Source organism: Armigeres subalbatus, chromosome 1 (assembly GCF_024139115.2).
Source record: "Armigeres subalbatus isolate Guangzhou_Male chromosome 1, GZ_Asu_2, whole genome shotgun sequence".
In the NCBI taxonomy this organism is placed as follows: domain Eukaryota; kingdom Metazoa; phylum Arthropoda; class Insecta; order Diptera; family Culicidae; genus Armigeres; species Armigeres subalbatus.
The window spans coordinates 160,447,992-160,471,128 of NC_085139.1; the positions used below are offsets into that span (position 1 = coordinate 160,447,992).

Here is a 23,137-nt window from a genome sequence, read left to right on the forward strand (position 1 = left end):
GAGCTGCAGCACATTATAAAAATAAAAACCCGACTTAATCCACCTACAGTGAACGCAACCCTTCTTACACTTTTGAATGGTTGTGTGTGCCCAGTGCATATTACAATTTCTATGGAAATGGCCTTCAATTGAATATAAAATAACTGATATTATCATGCTTTTATCGATTTCAAAATAGAAAAGGGATATTTCTGGAAATTTAACAATTTTTAAAAAATACAAGAAGACTGCAGATTTGATTTGCTGCCTTAAATGGCAATATTACAGCTTCTGTTTAAGCCCAAAAGAGTTCAAATCGGGTCATAGACGGCTGAGATATTGGTGTGACAATTCTTCATTAGTAGTCTGAAAATATGTCTCATATTCGTATTTCACAGATATCTCTGAAACCGAATTTCCGATTGCAAAAACAAAATACAATGGGTTTAATGGCAAAATCATAGCTTTCGTTTAAAGATAAAATCATGCAAATTGGTTTACAGACGGCTGAGATATTCATGTTACATTATTTTGTTAGTTTTCTGAAAATACACTTCATGTTCGTATTTCTCACATATTTCTGGAACCAAATGTCCGATTGCAAAAAAATAAACTCGTACAATGACAAAGTCATAGCTTTCGTTTAGTGTTAAAATCGTGCAAATCGGTCCACGTACGGCTGAGATCTTGATGTGAGATTTTTGTAACGCACACACATACGCACACACGCACACACGCACACACACACACACACACATACATACATGTGCTCAGTTCGTCGAGCTGAGTTGATTGGTATATACGGCTTGGGTCTCCGAGTCTCGGATAAAAAGTCGGTTTTTCAAGCGATCTTTATACCCTTCTTAGGGTGTAAGAAGGGTAAAAAATGTCGGAACCCCTCCCTCCATCCCTTCTTAATCAAAATTTCAGTTAACCCGTACAATCGATTTGGGCCGTCATTATTATAGATATGACAGAGTTTCAACCTCCTACTACGACAATTCATTTAGATATCGCGAATTGAATTCCAAAAAGGTACCCGGGTACCCAGCCGGCCACACAAGGGTTAAAGATAAAGTGAAGTTGATACGTCTAATGCTTTATGTTCGTATTTCAGAGATATCTCCGGAACCCAATGTCTAATTGCAAAAACAAAATACAATGGGTTCAATGGCAAAGTCATAGCTTTCGTTTAAAGATAAAATCATGCAAATTGGTTTACAGACGGCTGAGATATTCATGTGACATTATTTTGTTAGTTTTCTGAAAATGCACTTTATGTTCGTATTTCTCACATATCTCTGGAACCAAATGTCCGATTGCAAAAAAAATTGAACTCGTACAATGACAAAGTCATAGCTTTCGTTTAGTGTTAAAATCGTTCAAATCGGTACACAGACGGCTGAGATCTTGATGTGAGATTTTTGTAACGCACACACATACGCACACACGCACACACACATACATACATGTGCTCAGTTCGTCGAGCTGAGTTGATTGGTATATACGGCTTGGGTCTCCGAGTCTCGGATAAAAAGTCGGTTTTTCAAGCGATCTTTATACCCTTCTTAGGGTGTAAGAAGGGTAAAAAGGGATATTTCTGGAAATTTAACAATTTTTAAAAAATACAAAAAGACTGCAGATTTGATTTGCCACCTTAAATGGCAATATTACAGCTTCTGTTTAAGCCCAAAAGAGTTCAAATCGGGTCATAGACGGCTGAAATATTGGTGTGACAATTCTTCATTAGTAGTCTGAAAATATGTCTCATATTCGTATTTCACAGATATCTCTGAAACCGAATTTCCAATTGCAGAAAAAAATGAATGGGTCCAATGACAAAAACATAGCTTTCGTTTAAAGATAAAATCGCACAAATCGGTCCAAGGACGACTGAGATCTTGATGGGACATATTTTACCAATGTGTGAAGTTGATACGTCTAATGCTTTATGTTCGTATTTCAGAGATATCTCCGGAACCCAATGTCAAACAAAATACAATGGGTTCAATGGCAAAGTCATAGCTTTCGTTTAAAGATAACATCATGCAAATTGGTTTACAGACGGCTGAGATATTCATGTGACATTATTTTGTTAACTTTCTGAAAATGCACTTCATGTTCGTATTTCTCACATATCTCTGGAACCAAATGTCCGATTGCAAAAAAAAATTGAACTCGTACAATGACAAAGTCATAGCTCTCGTTTAGTGTTAAAATCGTGCAAATCGGTACACGGACGGCTGAGATCTTGATGTGAGATTTTTGTAACGCACACACATACGCACACACGCACACACACACACACACATACATACATATGCTCAGTTCATCGAGCTGAGTTGATTGGTGAATAGGTGAATAATAGGGAGCTCTATTCGACAATATAGAGCGTTTGTCAATAACAGTATATGCTGTAAAAATAATAAAATATATTCATCAATTTACTTACGAACCGTCCTAAGGAAAAACAAAACAAAACACAAAATTTCGGCAAATCGCGCGATCGTTCTGCCGTCCGAAACAAGAGCCAACACGCACTGAACTAATTAACTTTATTACCGGCCGCGCAATTCAAAACACAAAATTTCGGCAAATCGCGCGATCGTTCTGCCGTCCGAAACAAGAGCCAACACGCACTGCACGCTAATAAATTTTCTCTCAATATGGACATGAAAAAAAAATTTGTTAGAAAACCTGTTTTTCCTTAAATATGTCACAGGAACATTATTTCCAGATAAGTTAGATAATTAAAATACCTACCTGCAGAAGAAATTTCATTGATTTCTAAGATAAGGTTTTTTATCGATTTTAATTTCTAAAACTAATTCTTTTCAGTGTAGAAATCGGTTTTTAATTTTTTGGATATTTTTCCAAAAAACTTCTGGGAATTTCACGACAGTCCGCCATACAACACTTTTTTGTAAGTCTTGTAATTTTAGAGTCACATCGATTTTTTAAAAAATCAATGAAAAAAATTAGGCCCTCCTCAAATGTTACTCTTAACAATTTTTGAAAAACTAAGTATGCAGAGTGGCTTAGAACTACCATATCTTTATGCCCACCAAGTTTCATTCGATTCTGATACGGTGCTGCCAATCGCTGGTCGAGTTAGCGCGAAATTCGTCACATGACCAAATCCTGGTGTTAGGTGGGACGCTAAACAGCCCTGACACGACGGCCCTCCGACGAGACAGGAGGTTTTGCGCAGGCCCAATAAGCCGCCTTTAAAAACAACCATTACGAACGACATAGAAGATAATACGACTCGATACAATTGGCAACGACCTAGGCACCGAATAAAGGATCACGATTGGAAGCTTGGAACATGGAACTTCAAGTCGCTAGGCTTCGCAGGTTGTGACAGGATAATCTACGATGAATTACATCCCCGAAACTTCGACGTCGTAGCGCTGCAGGAAATCTGCTGGACAGCACAGAAAGTGTGGAAAAGCGGGCATCGAGCGGCTACCTTCTACCAAAGCTACCAAAGCTGGGAACCGGCTTCATAGTACTGGAAAAGATGCGCTAAAGCGTGATTGGGTGGCAGCCAATCAACGCAAGGATGTGCAAGCTGAGGATAAAAGGCCGATTCTTCAACTATAGCATCATCAACGTGCACAGCCCACAGGAAGGAGACCCGACGACGAGAAAGAAGCGTTCTATGCACAGCTGGAGCAGACATACGATGGATGTCCTGTAACCGTTCGGTTCCATTTGAAGCTTGTAGCACAGAGAACAGACATGGAGGCTCGAACAAAATTTCTTGCAAAACAACACCGAACCTCAACGCCATCGACGTCGACATTGCAACTCACAATCTCATTTTGACAACACGATGGCGCTGGTATGCTCTTGCATGCATAACGACACTAGCGCACAGTGGCATTTTTTGATGACACTAGCGCTGATTATGCACGGGATACCGGCGACATTCCAAAGTAATTTGAAAATGAGTAACAGTAGGGTGGCTCAAAAAACACCTTTTCAAATTTTTTGATGGGCCGCCCTCCTAATTGGTTATATTTGATGTCCTGATGCTCTGGACAAAATTTCAGCCAAATCGGTCAACGTTTGGGCGGTGCTAAACTCGTTGGAAGTTTATATGAAAAAATGTATGCAGAAACATCCAAAAACAGTGATTTGCAGTTGGACGGCACAATTTACAATCAAGAAGCATGATACTCATTCAGTTCTTGTAGAATTAAATACAGAATGTTATGCTGGAAACCGCGAGAAGATTAGAGTTTTTTAGGCAAAGATATTAGCATTTTACTGGAGTGTTGTACGGGTGAATTTATTTCTTTTCAAAGGTAAAAGAAACGAAATTTGCTCAAACCCCACATCAGACAAATGCTAATAACTTAGCCGAGCAAACTCTTATCTTCTCGCGGTTTTCTGCATAACATTCTGTATAAAATTCTTCAAGATCTGAATGAGTATCATAGTTCTTCATCGTAAGTTGTGCCGTCCAACTGCAATTCACTGTTTTTGGACGTTTCTGCATATAAACTTCCAACGAGTTTAGCACCACCCAAACGTTGACCGATTTGGCTGAAATTTTGTCCAGAGCATCAAGGCATCAAATAGAACCGAATAAGAGGGCGGCCCATCAAAAAAATTGAAAAAAGTTTTTCCCATACTAATTTGAGCCACCCTAATGAACAGTTAAAAGTTATCCCAACATGGCGAGTGGAGCTTCAACCTCTGTTCTCTGTGCTTGTAGCTCCACCACAAGTTTTGACTTTTCCTATTTTCCCGTAGCAAAATCCCTCACACCCTTTTCAAGAGTAACACTGAAAAGATGATACTCTCTTTTCGGCAGGTTGTCATGTCTGAGTTGTGTGAGCTGAGTTGTCATGTCTCATTCTCATCCATCACTGTCGGTGAAAGGGCAAGATTGTTGAGCAGTTTCAGCCAGGGACAAAACATTACTTGGTCCTTTATAACTGACTACTAGATGGAGTGTAGGTAAAATGTCGAATAGGGTGCGTATCAAAACGGCATCTAGAAAAATCAGATATGCAAATAATGATTTTCCGAATCCTATAAAAACGGGATGCTAGAATGAAAAGTTCTCTTTTCGTTCGTGATCCTGGACCGGTTAGTAGTGCGCGCGTGTGTAAAACTAGTCGTGAAGAATTGAGGTTAGATTGAATTTACCTCATTGTGCTGTGGAAATTTTAGTATTTAAAGCTTCTTTTTCTTAAAAATAGGTTGTCTAAAAAAAACTATTACTATGTTAGTTGCTGTGTTAGTTAAAAATTGTTGATACGTTAAAAATCAAAATAAGGGTTAGTTTTGTTAAAATTATGGTTCGTGTTAAAAACTAATGTCTAATTAATTAATAGCTATGCTGAAGTACTGCCTGTGATAAAATTATATTAGAACAACCTACACACAAACAGAACAACAAGAAAAAGGTAAATTTTAATAGTGACAACAAATAAACAGAAAGGGAATTTAAGTGACGTCACGGGGTCTAATACGGTTGGTAGGTCCAGAGTGGACCTTTTTCTTTTATTCACCAGCTAAACCAATCGGACAGTCTGGTCGCACATGCAATATGGTCAGGAGAAAAACGCCGAAAAGGTAATTCCGGTAGCTATCGTGTGAGACGTGTCGAGTCCACACCGAACCAACGCTACTTTCCGCCATCTTTCTCAACAACAATGAGTATCACCCTAAACCGGAGGCAATCGTCGCCCTACGTCGATCGATCGTCCACTTCTGAGCCATGGGGGCTCGAAAACTATGCCGCTCCCTGGATGCTCAACGATCTGGCGAATGGACAATTCAGCCCCACCGCACCGACGACTTCCAAGGAACGTCGGTCATTGAAGTTCGACCAAACGCCGAAACCAACAATTCAGGCCCGTCGACCATCAGAGTAATCGAGATCAGCTAATTCCAACAACCAACAACTCAAAGCGCAAGTACCCCTATAAATGTGACGTCACAATAAACATTGTATAGTTAAAAATGCCTCTAGGGGTAGCGGGGGTAAAGTGAACAGGCGGGGTAAAGTGGGTAACGGCTTGTTTATCCCCTATTTATGGATTTATCGTATAATTTTCCATGCTACACCATAAATTAAGCATTTCATGCTCTCCGAGCTATTTTAAATTATGAAATATCTATTCAACAGCCTGATTTTAGCAAAATTATGCGCTCTTTCGCAAAATGCTTCTTTGATGTAATTTCGGCACTGTTGGATTTAAGCCATGAAAACACGGAGTTAGTAATTCTAAACCAAAATATCGTTCACATCGTTCATTTTTCTTGTTATGAAGCTGAACTGGTTGATGTAAGATAGTTTTTTAACTTTTTTTCTTAGTTTAGGTGTTATTTGAAAAACATGTAGCTATGGGGGTAAATTGGTCATGTCACCTGGGGGTAAAGTGAGCAATGTTTTGACAGAGAAATGGAGATAAACTAGCTCAAATTTCAACCTTAATCGGTTCGGTTGATAGTGGGATAATCAATCAGGGGTGAAGAAAAGGGGATCTGGGCATTAAAGCTCCACACACACATTTTCGTACAATTTCTACATTTCTGAGCGAATATTTCCATACATCGCACCTCGTTCATGGAAACATCCATATCTCAGATGATTGTCATCCGATCTGTGATATCCATATATCAATCAACTCAGTAAAAGCTCTAACTTCTGTAAAAGAATATAACAAGGGCCAACATTTCATTCATTTTAATAATATAGGCGCACAAAATCTAGCATTTTTGACATGCCCTCAAATAATCCGGAATTTCTCCTGCGACCAGAACATAATTTTTAACCCATTTCTCAAAACTAGATGAATTTCCTGCCGAACCATGCCAAAACCAAAGGCACCTGGTAATATTTCACTGAGCAATGGTGAATTGAATATTAAAAAAAAATCCCGCCCTATCATTTGGACCCAGCCCGGTACGTCTGCTTGTCTGTGATAAAACGAAGGGTTTATACCTGTCAGGTAAAATTTTGAGTATTATTGAGAATATGTATTTGGTTTAAAATATTTTGATCGACTAAATTTGCTTTATTTACAATATTGTTCACTTTACCCCACCGCCTGACCATTTTACCCCGCCCAAAACAAAATTGAACTATTTTGGACAAATTTTAAATGATAAAAATAACATATTTAAATATTTTTTCAATTTTTTTCCACAACGGGCTTTCTTAACCAATGAGATAAGCTTCGACACACTTGCATTGGACAATGCAATTTCTTGATAGCCACTTGATAATCAGCAGCCGTTCTTAGGGTGTCCAATTTACCCCCACCACCCCATTTTACCCCATTACCCCCACATCAAATATACTATATTAACAATATGATTCACTTCCACGAAATTTTGGCGACACCGCATGTGGCGCCATCCGTGCCCAAAAGGACCGATACACGCTGAAACGAAACTATCCAAAATATGAGGATCGGTAAACACACATACTTCAAAATGTCATCACAACAAAAAATAAAGATGTCTTATGTTTCTTAAAATCGATTAAAGTTAATCGAATACCAACGGAAAATCAAATGTTGTTGCAAAATTTGGTAGACATGTTTTTACTACTATGTATAACAAATTAGATGCTGCGCGTTGAACCGCCGGTGTACCATATCGATACACGGTGAAACATTTGGGAAGCTAGGAGGTTGCTGTTGAAGTTAATACTTAATATTCTGCACATCTCGTTTCATACTAGCTCTCTGTTCTCACACTTTTTTGCCGGTTTTCATCTTACATTGGCCCAATTCTGCAGCTCGTTTGGCTGCCATATATTTTTAATTTTTTGTTGTTTTAATTTTAAAAATATTTAGAGGCATCAAATAATACGGTTTTCTGGGAAATTTGACAATAAAGAAGTCAAAGAATCGACTGAGAGAAAAAAAAAACAAGGTTATACTCAAGGACGAAAATCCTCGTTTTACTATCAGTTACATAGACGTTTTGATCAGACGCTCGACAATGCAGACACGAATATCTCGCAGCATGCTGTCAAAGTTCCATACCAAATTATCCACCCAATCCTTAACAGCCGATTGATAATCGGACGTAAAAAATGAATATCTACCGGGATTGAAATGAATTTTTGGAATTGCGTTTGATTTGCACCGATGAATGATTATTATTTTACTTTATATACTAAACAGATTTATATCTTTAAGAATCTGACTTCAAAATGTTAAATCCATGCACTGCAGTATGAAATGATATTCATATTTTGAGATTTCAAATTGAATATCAATGTACTAAACTGAAGATTGATTTTGACACCGCACAAAACAACGCTGACACCGAGATTCGACGCTTCCTGCTGTTCGTGTACATACCGTCCTATTCATTCGCACATTCAAATTTGTGAAATACTGGCGACTAGATTGTGTGTTGGATGTCAACTATTTGAGTGTAGTTAAAATGACTTTTTCTGTCGCTGGTTATACTTTTGGGAAATATCAATTTGAAAAAGACATTTTTATATTATATCATACAGGAGCTCATGCATTTTTACTATTTACATATATGGATTTTGCGAGCATTTAGTTCAGATTACGAGCTTGTGACATGTCTTTGTATTTTCTTGCTGACATTTCACGTGTCGAAAACATAATTTTCTAACTACTGACAAAGGTAGTGTTATCATGATACTCGAATGACATTTTGTCTGCACGGCTTATCATCCGTTTATCAACTCCCGATGAACATTTTGGTTAACTTAGTGACAAGCTAAGAAAATAATTATTTATTATTAATTTTTACTGAGAAAAAATGATATCACGCTCTGAAAATACTCAATAAATTTACAAATATGAAATATTTTGAATCTATTTATTCATCTGTTTATTCACAAAATTATTTGAAATATCCCTTGTCTTGTATCCCTTTTTCTGATTGAATCATGGTAGGATATGAACACAAAATACAACAGCCGTGAAAAACCAACACAATCGCACTCAAATTTATTTAGAATGTGGCAGTAATCCAGCTGAAATTTGACAGTAGGACAGTAAAACCTAAATGAAAATTTTGAGTAAAGACGGGTTCATGAAACTAACGAGGTTAGATCTAAAACGCAATATGAAAATTCGAAATTTGGTTGACTGCAAACTAGCTACTCAGTTTGCAGTCAACCAAACTGATCCCACGGTTTAAACATATACGAACGTAGAAAATAATTCAAGTACTTCTGGGGGGAATTCGTTAATGGATCAAATTGATTTTGATAGAGGGTAATTGTGCCGGTTTTGGCCACCTTAGTGCCTAACATGACCAATCCTGAAAAAGCATTTTTTCCAAAAAAAATCAATCAGTTTGAACAGTTAAGAAGCAAAGCCCTCCAAATTGCTTTAATTGCAGTAAATAATGCAATATGTAAATGAAACTAAGTTTGTCCACCGAGTCCATATGATTTCTTTTAAGGCCGATACAAATATTTAAGGACTATTTTTTCTCCCCCCCCCTCGGATTTTTTTTGCCAAAAAATAATATTTTCAGGAGGCAACAAAATAAAATTCGGATAATTTTGAGGTTTTTAAAACATTCTTTAGCAAATCCGAGGAGTTTTTTGTTTTTTTTTTTCATTTTAATATTTATTTTTTATTATCCCCCCCCCTTGACCTTTTGGAGACCAGTAGGACAAAATGTTAATTAAATATTTGTAACGGCCTAATTAGTTCACCACGTCAAAATATAAAGCTATAACATCCTTTTGTTGTGGTATGCCATATTGTGGACCTGGTCTCATTATCAATATGGCTATCCTATCTGCACTTTATTATGCCATACAAAACTTGAACAAAAAGGGGGGGGGTGGAGGCAACACTTTATCAAAATTCAAATGACCATAACTCTTTGAAATATCAATAGATTTCTTTGGTTCTGCCAGGGTTCGAAAAGAAAACTCATCTTGTTTGGAAAATTTTTGTTCAAAGCACTGAATACCGGCAAGGATGTTATCGATCATTTAGTAATCTGCGTTGGACCACTTATTAGTTTGTCAATAACTTATTCCAGAGGCTAAATTTCAAAATGTGTTGTATGGTGGACTTCTAGTGCGAAGGTTTTTCTGCAACTAACAAGTCGATGTTTGAATTTAACTTATAACGGAGCTATAGCGCTAGTAGCAGTAACTTATATTAAATGATACAAAAAAAAATATCAAAAATTTCCATCATTTAGTATAAGTTACTGCTACTAGAGCTATAGCTCCCTTATTAGTGAAATTAATTGAACGAACGGTTAGGCAGAGTTGTAGAAAAACCTTTGCTCTAGAAGTCCACCATACAACATATATTGAAATTTAGCCTCTGGAATGAGTTATTGACAAACTACTAAATGATCAAACGCATATAACTAAATGATCGATAACATTCTTGGATACCGGAGAAGATCAAGATTTTCAGTCACATTCTTGTTGGATTCACTGCTAATCGATGATTGGGAAGCCGCTAGGCCTGTGACAAATTAATCGCGAAAAATCTTGCAAATCCGTTAAATCACTGCAGAGGATACAGAGAAAAGCTCGACTATTTTTTATTAATTTTGCCTTCGGTGAAAGCATGGATACAAACCCATCCATGGATATAAAACTGAAATTCTAACTCAAAAGGAAATTTAAGCATTTAAATGAAAGGCACTAGAAATATTAGTTCTGGAATCAATATTACGATAACATATATTGATTATATTATTAAAATTAAACAAATTTAGCAAAAAATATTTGGCAGGTGAAGTTGCGAATACCTTCCTGCTTAACTAACATCAAATACATTTTTCGAGAAAAGTAAGAACTGTTGAGAACACCTGCATGTGATGCAAATTTCTGGTGGTTTACTAAAAACTAACCATCGCTTTCCACGCATATATGTTTGCACCTGGATGCTGGCAACTATGGATAAAAAATCTTGCGAAAAACTAGCTAATGCTTGCAATTATTTTCGACCCAAAAGAAATTGAATCAAAATTTTCTAACGCGCCGCAAACATTTTTTTGTATGCGGAACAGCTTCTATTGGAGCAGTCGGATCACAATTTATTTTTCTGTATTATCGAAAGTGTAAAAGAAAAAATATCGATCTGTTGATGATCGATTTATTCAGAAAAGTATGGACATCCCTGCACTGTCGTATGAAAACTTTTCAACAGTATGACTGTCACTGTAAATTGGCAGGAAGATTAGCTAGAATAAACAAGAAGAAAACACGTTTAGATTCCTCTTTGCTCGCTAGATGATGTTGTTATCACCGGCAAATGGTTCGCCATTTCGTTGTATGGAAAAGCTCGAAGTGAACCATATTGTTAATATAATATATTTGGTGACATGAACGCACAGGTAGGAAAGGAGGAAATGTATAGACCGTTCATCGGACCGGATAGTCTGCATAGCGTATCAAACGATAACGGCCAACGATGCAGCCTCTCGCGGAATGGTAGTCCGAAGACCTTTTTTATCCCGCAAGAATATCCACAAGGTCACATGGAAATCACATAATCAAGTAAAGGAAAACTAAATCTACCACGTTCTAATCGACGGTAAATTTTTCTCCGACATCACGAACGTACGCACTTACCGCTGTGCGAATATTGAATCCGACCACTACCTCGTTACAGTATGTCTGCGATCAAAACTTAGAGTCGTCCGCCGCGGCTAAGCTTTGGGCGGCTACAAGACGGAAGACTAGCCCAAGAATACGCGCAGCAACTGGAAGTGCCACTCCCAACGGAAGAGCAGCTAGTCTCTTGAAGATGGCTGGAGAGATATTCGATCCGCCATTGGAATCACCGCAACCGCTGCACTAGGTACGGTGGCTCCGGATCAGAGAAACGACTGGTATGACGGCGAATGTGAGCAGTTAGTTGAGGAGAAGAATGATTGCTGCAACACCGCACGAGGGCGAACGAGGCACGGTACAAACGGGCGCGAAACAGACAAAACTCGATTTTTCGGAGGAAAAATCGCCAGCAGGAAGATCGAGACCGTGAAGAGACGGAGCAACTGTACCGCGCTAATAACGCACAAAAGTTCTATGAGAAGTTGAACCGTTCACGTAAGGGCCACGTGCCACAGCCCGATATGTGTAAGGACATAAACGGGACGCTTCTTACAAACGAGCGTGACGTGATCCAAAGGCGGCGGCAGGACATGTGGGCACGTTGTATTCGCGGCATTTCTGCATTACCTGACGTACGGCGAACACCTGGTTTGTGGTAGAGCGTTCACCCATAAATCCTGCCCTACGAACTCTCTTCCAATTGGTGTTAATCGGCGGCATAAAATTTGGGAGATTAACTTGTAGGCGGCTTTCATCAATGTGATTGCGCGGTAGTTGCTTCAATCCAGCTTATCGCCCTTTTTGTAGATGGGACACACGACACCTTCCATCCACTCCTGCGGCAGAATCTCATCCTCCAAAACCTTGGTAATTACCCAGTGCAGCGGTCTAGCCAGTGCCTCACCACCGTGTTTAAAAAGCTCTCCTGGTAGTTGGTCAACTCCAGGGGCTTTGTTGTTTTCAGCCGACCGACCTCCTCCTGGATTTCCTTGAGATTCGGAGCCGGGAGTCGCATGTCTTGCGGGCGTGCTCCTAGGTTCATTACCACACCGCCAACGTTGTCTGCAACATCGCCATTCAGGTGCTCTTCGTAGTGCTGCCACCACCTTTGGATCACCTCACGCTCGTATGTAAGAAGTAGAAGGTTCCCGTTTATGTCCTTACACATATCGGGCTGTGGCATGTGGCATTTACGTAAAAGGTTCAAGTTTTCTGTACTCCACCAAACAATTACTATTATTTGTCTTGTTTGTTTGTGGAGGAATTCCCATGTGATTTTTTGAAGAAATTTTCGAGAAAATTACTTGAAGAATTTCAGGAGTATTTTTGAAATAATTTTCGTAGAAATTCTTGGAAAAAATTCAAAAGGGAATGTTCTGGGAAACTTTTCAAAGAATTCACAGAGAAATTTCTAGAGTAACTTCTTGTGGAATTTCTGGATTCAAGAGAAATTTATAAATTAGTTTCGAAGTTCTTATACAATTTTCCTAAGGAATTCCTGGAGGAACTTTAAGAGAAATGCCTGAAGGAACTTCCGGAGCAATTTCCGCAGGAACTTCAGAAGGAATTCCTGGAGGAACTTCCGGGGAATATCTGGGAGGAACTTCCAGAGGAATTGCTGAAGAAACTTTCGGAGGAATTTATGGAGCAACTCAAGGAAGAAATTCCAGAAGAATTTCTGGAGTATTCATGGAGGAGCTACTGGGGGAACTTCCAGAGAAGTTTCTAAAGAACACCTCGTACCTTCTAGACAATTACAGCTCCGCCACGCTCTCGCAAATTAATCACGTAACTAACCAGAATGGACGTAGCTTAGACCTATGTTTTGTCAGCGTTCAAGATGTCGCGCCGTTCATATGCGAGGCTCCATCACCACTGGTAAAACTAGTTAACCACCAGCCTCCTCTGCTGGTTTCTCTACACCGAAAGTTAGAAAATTATGTCGATACCTCCTCCGCTGCATTCTTCTATGACTTCAGAAAAGCTGATCATCGCAGTATTTCAAACCTCATATCCAGTTTAGACTGGGGTAATATTCTGGACCATGACGACGTCGACCGAGCAGCTGAAACGTTCTCTCATGTACTGTCATATATCGTTGACAGACATGTTCCCAAAATAGTGAAGCATAACCCTCCCCACGCACCGTGGCAAACAAGTGGTCTGCGACGACTGAAGTCGTATAAAAGAGCAACGTTAAGGAAGTTCTCAAAGTACCGTACATTGTCACTGACACGGAACTACGCACAACTCAATCACGAATACAAACGGACTGCCAAAAGTTGTTTCTCGCAGTATCAGCGAGGACTGCAAAGAAAGCTGAAAACACATCCTAAAAAGTTCTGGAAGTACGTAAAAGAGCAACGTAATGAATCTGGCCTTCCTTCGCGAATGACGCTTAACGGAATTTTGGCGTCTAATTCTCAGGACATCAGTAGACTGTTTGCTGAAAAATTCGCCAGTGTTTTCAGCAATGAAAGATTATCAGAAGACCAAATACGAAATGCTATGAGCTCCGTTCCTATCTCCGGCCAAGCTATGAACATGGTTGATATCAATGTTGGAATAGTTCGCGAAGCTGCATTGGAACTGAAAACATCCTACAACCCCGGACCAGATGGAATTCCTTCCGTATTTCTGAAAACGTACATCGATGGCATTATCACTCCGTTACTCCATGTTTTCCAACTTTCGATTACGTCAGGAATTTTTCCGTCTTGTTGGTTCCCTGTTCATAAGAAAGGTAACAGACAGGACGTTGCAAATTACCGGAGTATCACCTCATTGTCTGCCGTTGCCAAGTTGTTCGAGCTAGTCATCATGGAACCTCTACTCGCCCATTGTAAACCATACATTAGTGACGACCAACATGGATTTATGCCCGGTCGTTCCATTGCCACAAACCTTTTGTACCTTACCTCCTACATCAACAGCAACATGGTGGATCGCAGTCAAACGGACGTTATCTATACCGACCTAACAGCTCGGTCGTCTGGTCTCCACACTATAATAACGGCGCCGAAAGAATTGAATCCGTCCAGCGTCGTTTTCTGAGATTCGCATTGCGCAGATTACCGTGGCAAAACCCCATCAGTCTTCCAAGTTATGAAAGCCGTTGCCGTTTGATTGACCTGGAGTCCCTTTCCGTCCGCCGAAGCACAACGAGGGCATTACTGATAGCAGATCTACTACAAGGACGACTCGGCTGCCGTTCTTTTCTGGAACAAATTAACTACCACGTGCAACCCCGATCCCTTAGGAATAGTTCGATGTTCAGGGCTCCTATGCACCGAACGAACTACGGTATGTTCGGTGCTATCGGCGGTCTTCAAAGATTATTCAACAGAGTTGCATCTCTTTTTGATTTTAACTTGTCCCGTCGACTAATTCGCGAAAGGTTCAGTTCTTTTTTAGGAATAGTTGATAATGATACTTGACCATATAATGTAATCTCGCATTTTATAATTAATCATAAGTAATCATCATTGGGGCTAATACAGCGTGTTGATGTATCATATGAACAAACAAACAAACAAATAAAGAAACTTCCGGGGAAATCCCTGGAGGAAATTCAAAAGGAAACTTCCCGGGGAATAAATCCTGGAGAAACTTTCGGAGGAATAAATCCTGGAGAAACTTTCGGAGAAATAAATCCTGGAGAAACTTTCGGAGGAATAAATCCTGGAGAAACTTTCGGAGGAATAAATCCTGGAGAAACTTTCGGAGGAATGAATCCTGGAGAAACTTTCGGAGGAATAAATCCTGCAGAAACTTTCGGAGGAATAAATCCTGGAGAAACTTTCGGAGGAATAAATCCTGGAGAAACTTTCGGAGGAATAAATCGAGGAGAAACTTTCGGAGACATAAATCCTGGAGAAACTTTTGGAGGAATAAATCCTGGAGAAGCTTTCGGAGAAATAAATCCTGGAGGAACTTCCGGAGGAATTCCAGGAGGAACTTCCGGAGGAATTCCAGGAGTAACTTCCGGAGGAATTCCAGGAGTAACTTCCGGAGGAATTCCAGGAGGAACTTCCGGAGGAATTCCAGGAGGAACTTCCGGAGGAATTCCAGAAGGAACTTCCGGAGGAACTTCCGGAGGAATTCCAGAAGGAACTTCCGGAGGAACTTCCGGAGGAATTCCAGGAGGAACTTCCGGAGGAATTCCAGGAGGAACTTCCGGAGGAATTCCAGGAGGAACTTCCGGAGGAATTCCAGGAGGAACTTCCGGAGGAATTCCAGGAGGAACTTCCGGAGGAATTCCAGGAGGAACTTCCGGAGGAACTTCCGGAGGAATTCCAGGAGGAACTTCTGGAGGAATTCCAGGAGGAACTTCCGGAGGAATTCCAGGAGGAACTTCCGGAGGAATTCCAGGAGGAACTTCCGGAGGAATTCCAGGAGGAACTTCCGGAGGAATTCCAGGAGGAACTTCCGGAGGAATTCCAGGAGGAACTTTCGGAGGAATTCCAGGAGGAACTTTCGGAGGAATTTCAGGAGGAACTTCCGAGGAATTCCAGGAGGAACTTTCGGAGGAATTTCAGGAGGAACTTCCGGAGGAATTCCAGGAGGAACTTCCGGAGGAATTCCAGGAGGAACTTTCGGAGGAATTCCAGGAGGAACTTCCGGAGGAATTCCAGGAGGAACTTTCGGAGGAATTCCAGGAGGAACTTCCGGAGGAATTCCAGGAGGAACTTTCGGAGGAATTCCAGGAGGAACTTTCGGAGGAATTTCAGGAGGAACTTCCGAGGAATTCCAGGAGGAACTTTCGGAGGAATTTCAGGAGGAACTTCCGGAGGAATTCCAGGAGGAACTTCCGGAGGAATTCCAGGAGGAACTTCCGGAGGAATTCCAGGAGGAACTTCCGGAAGAATTCCAGGAGGAACTTCCGGAGGAATTCCAGGAGGAACTTCCGGAGGAATTCCAGGAGGAACTTCCGGAGGAATTCCAGGAGGAACTTCCGGAGGAATTCCAGGAGGAACTTCCGGAGGAATTCCAGGAGGAACTATCGGAGGAATTCCAGGAGGAACTTCGGAGGAATTCCAGGAGGAACTTCCGGAGGAATTCCAGGAGGAACTTCGGAGGAATTCCAGGAGGAACTTCGGAGGAATTCCAGGGGGAACTTCCGGAGGAATTCCAGGAGGAACTTCCGGAGGAATTCCAGGAGGAACTTCCGGAGGAATTCCAGGAGGAACTTCCGGAGGAATTCCTGGAGGAACTTCCGGAGGAATTGCAGGAGGAACTTCCGGAGGAATTGCAGGAGGAACTTCCGGAGGAATTGCAGGAGGAACTTCCGGAGGAATTGCAGGAGGAACTTCCGGGGGAATTCCAGGAGGAACTTCCGGAGGAATTCCTGGAGGAGCTTCCGGAGGAATTCCAGGAGGAACTTCCGGAGGAATTCCAGGAGGAACTTCGGAGGAATTCCAGGAGGAACTTCCGGAGGAATTCCAGGAGGAACTTCCGGAGGAATTCAGGAGGAACTTCGGAGGAATGGCAGGAGGAACTTCCGGAGGAATTCCAGGAGGAACTTCCGGAGGAATTCCAGGAGGAACTTCCGGAGGAATTCCAGGAGGAACTTCCGGAGGAGTTCCAGGAGGAACTTCCGGAGGAATTCCAGGAGGAACTTCCGGAGGAATTCCAGGAGGAACTTCCGGAGGAATTCCAGGAGGAACTTCCGGAGGAATTCCAGGAGGAACTTCCGGAGGAATTCCAGGAGGAATTCCAGGAGGAACTTCCGGAGGAATTCCAGGAGGAACTTCCGGAGGAATTCCAGGAGGAACTTCCGGAGGAATTCCAGGAGGAACTTCCGGAGGAATTCCAGGAGGAACTTCCGGAGGAATTTCTGGAGGAACTTCAGGAGGAATTCCTGGAGGAACTTCTGGATGAATTTCTGAAAGAACTTCTGGAGGAATTCCTGGAGCAACTTCCGGAGGAATTCCTGGAGCAACTTTCGTTGGAATTCCTGGAGGAACTTTCGGAGGAATTCCTGAAGGAACTTTCGGAGGAATTCCTGAAGGAACTTCCGGAGGAATTCCTGAAGGAACTTCCGGAGGAATTTCTGGAGGAACTTCCGGAGGAATTCCTGGAGGAACTTCCGGAGGAATTCATAGAGGAACTTCTGGATGAATTTCTGAAGGAACTTCTGGAGGAATTCCTGGAGCAACTTCCGTTGGAATTCCTGGAGGAATTGCTGGAGGAATTGCTGGAGGAACTTCCGGGGGTATTGCTGGAGGAACACACGGAGTAATTCCTGTAGGAACTTCCAGAGGAACTTATATAAATAACATGAATTGTGGAATATGGCATTTAGATTGGCCAATATATCAAAAATAAGCACTGCATTATTTCGAACAATTTTACCTAATACACTTCAATATGCCACCTAATAAATGATCATACCAAAAAGCTAGTCGTATTCATAAGTTAATGAAAAGTATAAGTTTTGGAATGTATGTGGCTTATGCAAGGTATAAGTTTTTTCTTATACATATCATTAAGCCCCTGCTTTGGCAAAAAAGGATTAGAAATCTTAATAATAAATAACATTAAATTGTTTTACGTGTTGGAAACTAAAAGATTCTATAAACAGTACCGACTAAATAAAATTTGGGCTATAAAAAATCAGTTAAGATAATTGAGTTCCTAGCTGCTATTTCAACACACAATGATTTTTTGTGTGCTATTTGCATTCCTCGTCACCAGACAAAAGTAACGTAAAAATCCTCAAGGTCATCACCACACTCTCGCTGACCAGCTGCCGTTCCTTTTCACCCCTGCTGGCAAACCTTAAAGTTGACTCATTGTTCAATGAACAGACTTCCCGATTGAAAAAGAAAACGTTTGTTGCGCAAAGGTTATTCAAACTAATATTGCCCGAGAAAGCAGACTCTTTGTCTATAATAATGCAAGCAGAGAAGTGTTGGCAAAAAAAATCAATACCTCCATACTAACCACTGGAAACAGTAACAGGGCGCAATGTTTACCTTTTATCGAAGAATCAATGGCTGCATGCTATTCAGCCAGCAATCGAATTTAGCTCCGGGTGCTGAACTTTCATAACACCACGCAAACGGGGTGTTTCTTCACCTATTTCTGCCGAACATAGATTTTAACAAATTTCACTTTATGTGCTTCATTAATTGCATCCCTTATTCCCTTTCAAATTTCTTCAGAAATTTTTATATCTTCGTACTGCTGCATTCAAATGTAAATCCACTTCCACTCATAGCATCTATAACACTATCGCTGTTCGTTTCCCCCAATCGAAGCATCCGAAGACTTTTTTATATCCCACAAAGCAAGGGCCTTCTATCACATGCAACTCACTTTTGCACTGCACTCCGCGATAAAAATATTTTATATGCTCACAAAGATGGAATTTACCATTTTTTTTACGCCAAAACACGACAATTTTCCGTACGACAGCCTATCATCTGCACAGATTAAGCATTTTTTCCCCAATTTAAAACACACCTGCCCCAAATTTAAGCAGTATTTTTCACACAATATGCATCGCTTTATATATTTTCCATTTTCGATTTCTTCACTGATTTCATTCGCTGTTGCCTCGACTGCTTGCACAACTCATTAACTTCAGCCACCAGTTCGCTCGCTGCGATCCCTTCTCTTGTCCCGCTCGCTTCGTTTGACTCGCCATCATTCCATCTATCCATCCACTATACGACCAGAGTTTTAAATTTACCTCGCGCACAAGAGGAAGAAGAACACGAATATCTGCAAATTTTGATTCTGGCACTCGAGAATTCTCTCCAGTTTTTCAAATGTCACGATAGTTATCAGTTTATCGCATCCTACACTCGATATCGATTTAGTCCCGCAACTTACGAACGAAAATTCCACGATTCAAGAAAATCTGCACCTTTTCAGATGGAAAATACCACAAACACGCAAAACACAGTGGTCATCAACTTGACGACGACGAATGACTTTACGCTATGGACTCATTCTTCGATATGAGGACGGAGTTGAATGAAAATCCATGCAAGGCTGCATGCGCGAAAGAGCGCACTACATGTAGCATCGTAAATATTATGCAAGGCGTTCGTGACTGCGAGGTTAATGCCTCTCCTCACTCTTATAGCGAAACTCGTTGCTGACTGTCAAAAAATGCCTGATTTATGGCCGCCATCCCCTTCTCGTTTTCTCCACAGAAAAAATCTATAAGAAACTGTCATCTGTGAAAAGAAGAGACGTCGCTGTTCCTATCTCCGAAAATCCTTATGGGATTATATAGTAGAGGAACAGAGAGGCAGCATCAACAGTCATATTTCGCACACTTTTGTTCACAAATGCGCAGGTCGATTCTTTTATGATACACACACGGAAAATCAAAACTATTAAAAAATGAGTTGTTTTCACTCAAAACCGTGCAATAGCTCAAAAACCCAATTTTGAGTAAAACTACATTTCTAGCGTCATACACTGAGGAAAATGGACGTATGATTTCCAATCAAACGCCTTATGAAAATTTGCCACAAGGAATCGGTATGAATTTCAAAATGTTGCCTTATGAATGATGATTTTCATTTGAAAAAAAGTGATGTGCGGCAGACTGGGTTCGAACCATGGACGTCGGGGTTGGGAGGCCGGTATGTAGACCACACGCCCATCGACGCTTGATTACTCCGGGAGGTAACTGCGTATAAGAAGCACTGTTGGTGGAATAATCAGTCGAAGATTCATAAGGCGCCAGTTATGAATTTCGATAGTCCAGTTCGCTGAGTGTAGGCCTTTTCATGTGACACTGCCGAGATTGCACTTGTTTACAACCGCTGAACAGGCCCGCAAACCCGAAACTGTCACTTTTATAGAAGAACTGTCAATTGACGATAAAATCAGCTGATTTTATCCCGTGAAAAGGCCTCTTCCCTAGAAGAGGCACAGATGGAAGCTGTAAATTGAGTGAGTTAACTAGAAAATCCTAGTGTTTCGGTTGCCATAACCAGAATGCTGTTATTGATTTAATTCTGATAGTATTACTGCGGCTCACATTCAACTGATTTGAAATAAATCCTAAGAAAATGTCGTAAAATTATTTCCCCATTGTGCACAAGTAATAACAATTTCAAGAAATATAATTGTATTTTGAACTAGAGATGGGCGTTCAGATCCGGAACCCTTAAAAAGATCCGGATCTCTGAAGAGGGAATGTTTCGTGGATCATTTTTTAAAAGATCCGGTTTACAAAGTTCAGCAAATTATTTGACCATTTGTAAATAAATGACAAAATTAAAGTTCATTGTTTGTATTCCATTCCATACGCTTGTAAACAAGCCAGGGTGAAGATATTTTCAATACGGTTCAAAAGTGTAAGCCTGAATGACTAACGCTTTATTATTTCGCATTCTCTTTGCATTTTGTTCTAGGGATCCGATCCGGTTGAAATATCCGGATCCACACAATGGATACGTTTATTATGAATACGTTTATTAGTACACGCAAACGTATCCATTGTATTTGGCCCATTTTAGAATGAATGATCCAGATCTGATCCGTTCATCAAAGTGATCCGGTTTGCCCATCTCTATTTTGAACTTCGATTTGTTTTTGTTTATTTAAAATATCCCAAAAGTACAATGAAAGCTACATAGATTACTATATGCTTCCACGATAAAATAGTACGAGGAGACAATTCACATATTTATAAATTTATAAATTTATAAATTTACTATTTTTAGAGTCGGCACGTGCATAGTAGCAACGACAAAAATGTTGTGAAATCTGCTATACTGATTCGCTTAAGGAGGCATGGTAAAACTTACCACACGATGTAGGGTAAAACGTCCTATCGTTGTGGTACACGTAAAAAAAAGTAATTATTTTATTTATTCAATTTGATTCATATTCCTCATTACGTATAGCAACATAAAATTCATTAAACGATCAATAGCCTTCATAAAATATTTGTATCAATTTTATTGAGCGTGTTCATATACTGTATTTCATATCGCAATGAAAAGTATAAGTTTTGCCTAATGGCAAAAAAGTATAAAGTTGAACTTATACTTTCAATAAGGAATGAAACTGAAGACAAACATGGCGATTGAAAGTTGTGAAAAGGAGATCGTGTTGATTTTGGTAATTACTTAGTGATTTTAATTATTTCATTCATTTATTATAAATTGTATTTCTTTTAATGCAGGGAGACTTTCACTGTGGGATTCGCAACCAACGAAACCAACGAAAAAAAGTGGATCCGATTCAGTTTTCGGTCGGTTTGCAAAACTATGAGCATGATTAGGTATGGCATTTTTATTATCTTTATTCATTAGGAATGAAATAATGTACTGATAATATTTTCTCTTTCCAGTTAGCACAATCTGATATTTTTCGTGATTATATACCGAAGAATAGGAAGCAGTTCAAGAATCATCCATCAGTAAATGATGCCGTTTGTTACAGACACCAAGTTCAGCGGATCATTTTGCTCTGCAAATCCTGTTGCGTGCATCGGACTTAATCGGAAGCTCTAGATGTCGCTGAGATCTAATTATTACTGACGGAATTGGACAGTAGCAGTATAGCACGGTAGTAGCAGCAGCGGCAACAGAAGTTTTCTTCTTCAGAACTCTCCGATTATGCCTGATGCAGGCAGCATGATTGGCAAAGCAAGGAGATCAGATGGAGTTGGTGACTGCGTTTAACAGCGGTATCCTAATCCCCGATGGATGATCCTACTCTGACGATGACTAAACGGGTGTGCGCCTCCTTTTCGTAGGAGAATTGATCAACAGCTGATGGAATATTTCATGTTCCGGCTACGATCACGAGTTGAGAAGAAATCTGGAATTAACGTATGATATGTGCAAAGTAAATAATATATAATATATAATGAAAATAAAATACGTTTAAATAAATAAAGCCAGCTGTTTAATTACCTCAGATTAATTTCTGGATGCTCTATAGGAAAATAAGGTATATGAACCAAAATAATAAAGATATATACAAACTTAATTGTTTTATTGTTATTTTTTTTAAGAAGTTCATTCGACAATCGTATGTATGTCATTTTTCATCCAATATTGTGTATGCAGGAATGACATGAAATGTATTAATATCATGTTATGATTATCTTAAGACATGCCTCATGACCTTCATTATGGAAACGCATATAATTTATGCAGAAAACGCAATGGCAAAAATGTATGTGTTTTGCCATATACAATCATTAAGGAAATTTCTTTTCGTGTATGTCCTAATGTTGTGGTAGTGTTTAAATAGTCCATCCTGGATATAACAGCATCAAAAACAATTATGGATCCGTTAAAACTCTTTGAATCAACCTTCAGAACACCTTTTGTTTGATAAAATTCCGTTCAAAATGATGTAAAATCAACGCTTTCCGTTAAAAAATTGCTTCCTTTGAGCCTATTATTGCGGTAGTGCTAAGGTCCTATTGTTGTGGTATCGCTCTCCATAAGAAATACAGGCAATACCGTAACAATAGGACTGACCTTCAAAAAATACCGCAACAATAGGCAACTGCGTCCTATTATTGCGGTATTTTGTTTTTATTGTGAAAAAATCAAAACTACATAAGTTTAGCACAATTGACGTAATATTTACGAAACAAGAGGTAACCAGCAT

General features: G+C 39.9%; 2 protein-coding genes across 5 annotated transcripts in view; one reads left to right on the top strand and one right to left on the bottom strand.

Annotated features, from left to right (window-relative positions):
- Positions 1-19,476, bottom strand: part of LOC134205423 (methyl-CpG-binding domain protein 5) — a 158,613-nt gene extending 139,137 nt beyond the window's left edge. For 2 of the 4 annotated variants that reach the window (XM_062680652.1, XM_062680655.1), the window contains exon 1: positions 18,514-19,476. The gene's annotated coding sequence lies outside the window, so the exon portion shown is untranslated. The remainder of the gene's footprint in view (positions 1-18,513) is intronic. The other 2 variants (XM_062680653.1, XM_062680654.1) reach the window with 2 other exon arrangements.
- LOC134206685 (uncharacterized) lies at positions 13,226-14,590 on the top strand. Its single transcript, XM_062682410.1, has one exon. It carries the CDS (start codon positions 13,226-13,228, stop codon positions 14,588-14,590), a length of 1,365 nt encoding a protein of 454 aa, XP_062538394.1.
- Positions 19,477-23,137: the final 3,661 nt, after the last annotated feature.

Excerpts from the sequence above, each read along its gene's own strand:
- LOC134206685 (XM_062682410.1), top strand. The coding sequence starts at position 13,226 with ATGGAGGAGCTACTGGGGGAACTTCCAGAGAAGTTTCTAAAGAACACC.